Genomic DNA, 4,805 nt, shown 5'->3' with positions numbered 1-4,805 from the left:
CTTCCATTTGGTCAAATCACATTTTTTTTCTTTATTTTTCGTGTACACAGTGCTAATTTATAATGGTGCCGTCTTACTCATTGCATGTTAGCCTGTTCCCATCATTCACATTGGCATCAAACTTTGTGACTTCAGTCACTTTCCTTTTCACATTTGTATAACCATTACTATTATTATAGTATATTTTTTTTTTAGACATATCTCTGTGGATATAGCATGGAGGAGTAGTACTAGTAGTTTTATGAAAGGGAATTAGACAAGGGAAGATGTTGCCTGGTTGTGGGAAACAGCACGAACCAGGAGTTCAAACTTTTGATAGCTATTTAGATTTAAATCTCCCACTGTGTTGTCATCTTGACATAATGTTTTAACATTTTTAATACGCCCATATGGAAATATGGACGTATATTGCCGTTGCCCCTGTCCGTCCGTTCCCGCGAATGCTACCATCTGAAACTTTTTTTGAGTCGAGAGAGGCATTGTGCAACTTTTTTGCATGTACGTCGAGTTGCATAAGATATTTAACTTAAAGCATGCCAATGTGTTCTTCCGGGGTTAAAACGTACACATGCAAAAGTTGCAAAAAAATTTTTGTCCGAATTTTTGTCCTTATATTGGTCCGTATTAAGAACAACATTTGACTTTCTAGGTTTTCGCCTTTAAAATATTTGGACGTCGCATGTGACGTTTTTTTTCTTAACCAATGAGATACTTCTATTATCTCTAGCATCCAATCAGATTGGCTTAGAATAGACATGGCGCATGCCTACTTAAAGGTTTGTTGTCACGTGAATAAAAATAAGGACACTTTTTGAGCGTCTTTCCTTTAAAAAACAATATGGAGAACGACTCGATCGCTGTTATTACGCTGCTTGCAATCTGTTCCTTTCTCCTCATTGCCATTGTTATTGGAATTATTTTAACAGTCCAGATTCTAAAAATCATTTATACCAGGTGCACGGGGATATTTGTTTTCTGGACATCCAATATACAAGTTTAACCGGTAAGTCATAAACTCTAGGTCTAAACGTCTACATTTAAAACGTCACACGCTTATATATGCCACAAATTCAATTCAGCAGTATTGTGACAATTAAGGATTATGTAATACCTGTTTTCTTTGGTAGCCTTTTCCATTAGTCTCGTCTTAACGTCTCAGTAATCTTTTTGTTAGATTGCCGTTAGCAGGCTTGTAACTTGTTTCTTGCAGACATTGTTATTCTCAATTTTCAGACATGTTACTTAAGAAGGGAAAATTGAATACATTACAATGCTTTATGGATGATGTACAATGGGCTTTAGGTCAGTCAGTATTTTGATTAGCAATAGTCCGTATTGAGATATTTCTGTCTCTTTCTAATTACACCACCAGTTTTTTTTTCTTTGTCTTCATCTATAACCTCGTCCCCAACTCCAAAATAGGTGTATAATTTCATTAAGTTATCAAATTTGAATACAGTTATGATATTATTTTTTTAGATGAAGGCCTCAAACATAAACACGCCACTGACGCAGAAGTCACTGATCGTAGTGAAGTACTGATAACTACAGATGTCACTGATAATGGTGCACTAAAACTAAAGATGTATATAATAATCGTGACGTACCTACAAATACAGATGTCAGTAATAACGTTGAGGTACTAAGAACTGCAAATGCCACTGATAATGGTGTACTGAAAACTATAGATGAGACCGACTTTGGTGTACTGAAAACTGCAGATGTCACTAATAATTGCGAGGTATACATAAATACCGATTTCACTGATAATGGTCAATTACTGACAACTAAAGATGTCACTGATAATGTTAAAGTACTGAGAAATGCAGACGTCACTGATAATGGTGCACTGAAAACTAAAGATGTCTCTAATAATGGTAAAGTACTGATAAATACAGATGTCAGTGATAATGGTGAATTACTGAAAACTATATATGTTACTGATAATGGTGCACTGAAAACTAAAGATGTCTCTAATAATGGTAAAGTACTTATAAATACAGATGTCACTGGTAATGGCGAGGTACTGATAAATACAGATGTCACTGATAATGGTGCACTGAAAACTAAAGATGTCTCTAATAATGGTAAAGTACTGATAAATACAGATGTCACTGATAATGGTGAATTACTGAAAACTATATATGTTACTGATAATGGTGCACTGAAAACTAAAGATGTCTCTAATAATGGTAAAGTACTTATAAATACAGATGTCACTGGTAATGGCGAGGTACTGATAAATACAGATGTCACTGATAATGGTGCACTGAAAACTAAAGATGTCCCTAATAATGGTAAAGTACTGATAAATACAGATGTCAATGATAATGGTCAATTACTGAAAACTATATATGTCACTGATAATGGTGCACTGAAAACTAAAGATGTCTCTAATAATGGTAAAGTACTGATAAATACAGATGTCAATGATAATGGTCAATTACTGAAAACTACATATGTCCCTGATAATGGTGAATTGAAAACTACAGATGTCAATGATAATGGTCAATAACTGAAAACTATATATGTCGCTGATAATGTTCAATTGAAAACTACAGAAATCAATGATAATGGTCAATTACTGAAAACTATATATGTCGCTGATAATGGCGTATTGAAAACTACAGATGTCACTGATAATTCTGCACTGAAAACTACAGATGTCAGTGATAATTATGAGGTACAGAAAAATACAGATGTTATTGATAATTGTCAATTACTGAGAACTGCATATGTCCCTGATAATTCAGCACTGAAAACTACTGATATCAATGATAATGATGAGTGGAAATATAAGGATAAAGCACTTTCTGATATTGTGTACGAAATAAAAGATAACGATGATCTGATGATTACAAATGAGATATGCACACATTTGAATACAGAGATGAATGACATATCTGAAAGGAATGAAACCCTTAATGATATTTTGGGAATTGATGAAATAATTAGTGCTAGTGAATATGAAGAGGATGACGAAGATGATGATGATAGAAATTATCTTTCAAAGATGTTAGAGAATTGGACTAAATTTGAAGATAAGATAAGTGAAAGTAATGCGAAAGAAGATGAAGGACTTACTGTTAATGTATCATTGGTTAATAGAGGAACTCAAGAGGCAGAAGGTGAAAAGGTGTTGGATTCTGACTGGGATAAAGAGGAAGAAATTATTGATGTTGTAACTGATGGATCTGAATTCCTGAGAGACAATAAAAATCCAAATATCTACATAAGACGGGTCTTAAAATCAAAAGTAAAGAACAGAGTATACAATTCAGTCCATTGTTGTCTATTTTTCCAAAAACTTATTCAACATTTTAGGCCACATTTGAAAGCAAAACATTGTCATATCAAGAAAGTAGACAATGCCTTTTCTGTCCATGCAGCTGGAAATGAAAAACCCTTGGAACTTTTGAGAGCTCAAGGAGATGATCTGAACAATAGGAGAGTAATAGAAAATGGGTCAGGCGAATTGCTGTTATTTAGACGACCTTCAAAAAACTTAGACGCTTCTGAATATGGACCATGTCCAAATTGTTACGAATGGATATCTAAGAACAATATTAAACGGCACCAGATTAAGTGCATGGGTATAGACAATGCACTTGGAATACAATCAAAGAGAAACCTACTCTTGCAATCTGACATCGCTTGTGGACGTTTCAAGTCAAATGCATCTGAATTCCTATGGAAAGAAGTTTTTTCAATAATGACAGTTGATCTTATATCTGAAATTGCACAAAATGATGTTTTGATTGTGGCACTCGGTGAATGTTGGTTAAGACAAAACATTGATAACGCACTGAAGAGGGCACATTATTCCTCCCAAAGAATGCGGTTAGCTGCCCGGTTGTTGGTGGAGCTAAGAAAATTGGTCGCAGATACTGGTAATGAAAAACACATATCTATGTGGGATTTTATAAAACCAGAATTTTTCCATATCATGGCCCAAGCTGCATTAGAAGTTGCTATACCACTGATTGATGATGAAGATGAATTAAAATCTCCATCAAATTGCTTGAAACTGAAATATGACATTCTGAGATTGACAAATTTTAAGTGGAGCTTTGTTGTTAAAGAACAAAACGATAAGGAAAGAAAAGACTGTAAAACGTTTTTACATCTGATGTCACTTGAATTCAAAGCAAGTCACCAAATTGGCGTACACAGTTCTAATGAAGAGACAATTTACGAAAAGCAAAGATATTCCAGCACCGTCAAATATTGAAGAGCTAAGCGTCTCATTAGCGAACTATCAACATGTTCCTTGAATTCTTCAAAGGAAAACTTTTTTCATATTGTAAAATTCCTGCAATGCAGACTCTTATCTTACAACAAAAGGCGGTCTGGTGAAATCGATGCCATCAGGTAATTGTCACCTCCTTGTTCTCGAGATCTATCAAATTGGAAATTCAAATAAGACAAATTTCTGTTTGAAGTTTCTGAACTATTTTTATTACGTTAAGTGTTAAGTCACATCTTAACATTCTTAAACGGGGGTTGATTTGAATTTAGACATTTTGCTATTATTACAGGATTGTAATTTACAAGAAATTATGATTATCTCTCTAGTATGAATCATGAACTTTTTAATGTTGCCCGTATTACTATAATTTCAGTTTGAGAAGCTTTTTGTCAAGAAAGAAAAAAAACTGTCAGATGTGGATCAAAGTCTAATTGGGGAATTGTCCTTATTAGAAAAACATCTTTTGGAATCCCAAGACAGGCCTAGGGTGGAGCAGACACTTTATTTAGAAATTAGGATTAGGGGTCTTGATATTGGATTTTCTTCTGTTCTTATT

General features: G+C 34.1%; 1 protein-coding gene across 1 annotated transcript; it reads left to right on the top strand.

The window, feature by feature from the left end:
• Positions 1–755: 755 nt before the first annotated feature.
• LOTGIDRAFT_157079 (hypothetical protein) lies at positions 756–4,231 on the top strand (the record flags this gene model as incomplete). The annotated part of the gene is made up of 6 exons (XM_009048859.1): positions 756–776; positions 955–1,003; positions 1,234–1,302; positions 1,480–1,566; positions 1,620–2,507; positions 2,562–4,231. 6 exons carry the CDS (start codon positions 756–758, stop codon positions 4,229–4,231), a joined length of 2,784 nt encoding a protein of 927 aa, XP_009047107.1.
• Between the last annotated feature and the right edge of the window lie 574 nt (positions 4,232–4,805).

This window comes from Lottia gigantea (genome assembly GCF_000327385.1).
Source record: "Lottia gigantea unplaced genomic scaffold LOTGIsca_13, whole genome shotgun sequence".
Classification (NCBI taxonomy): domain Eukaryota; kingdom Metazoa; phylum Mollusca; class Gastropoda; family Lottiidae; genus Lottia; species Lottia gigantea.
The sequence above is the reverse complement of the archived record's forward strand: the minus strand, read 5'-3'. Positions and strand labels throughout refer to the sequence as shown.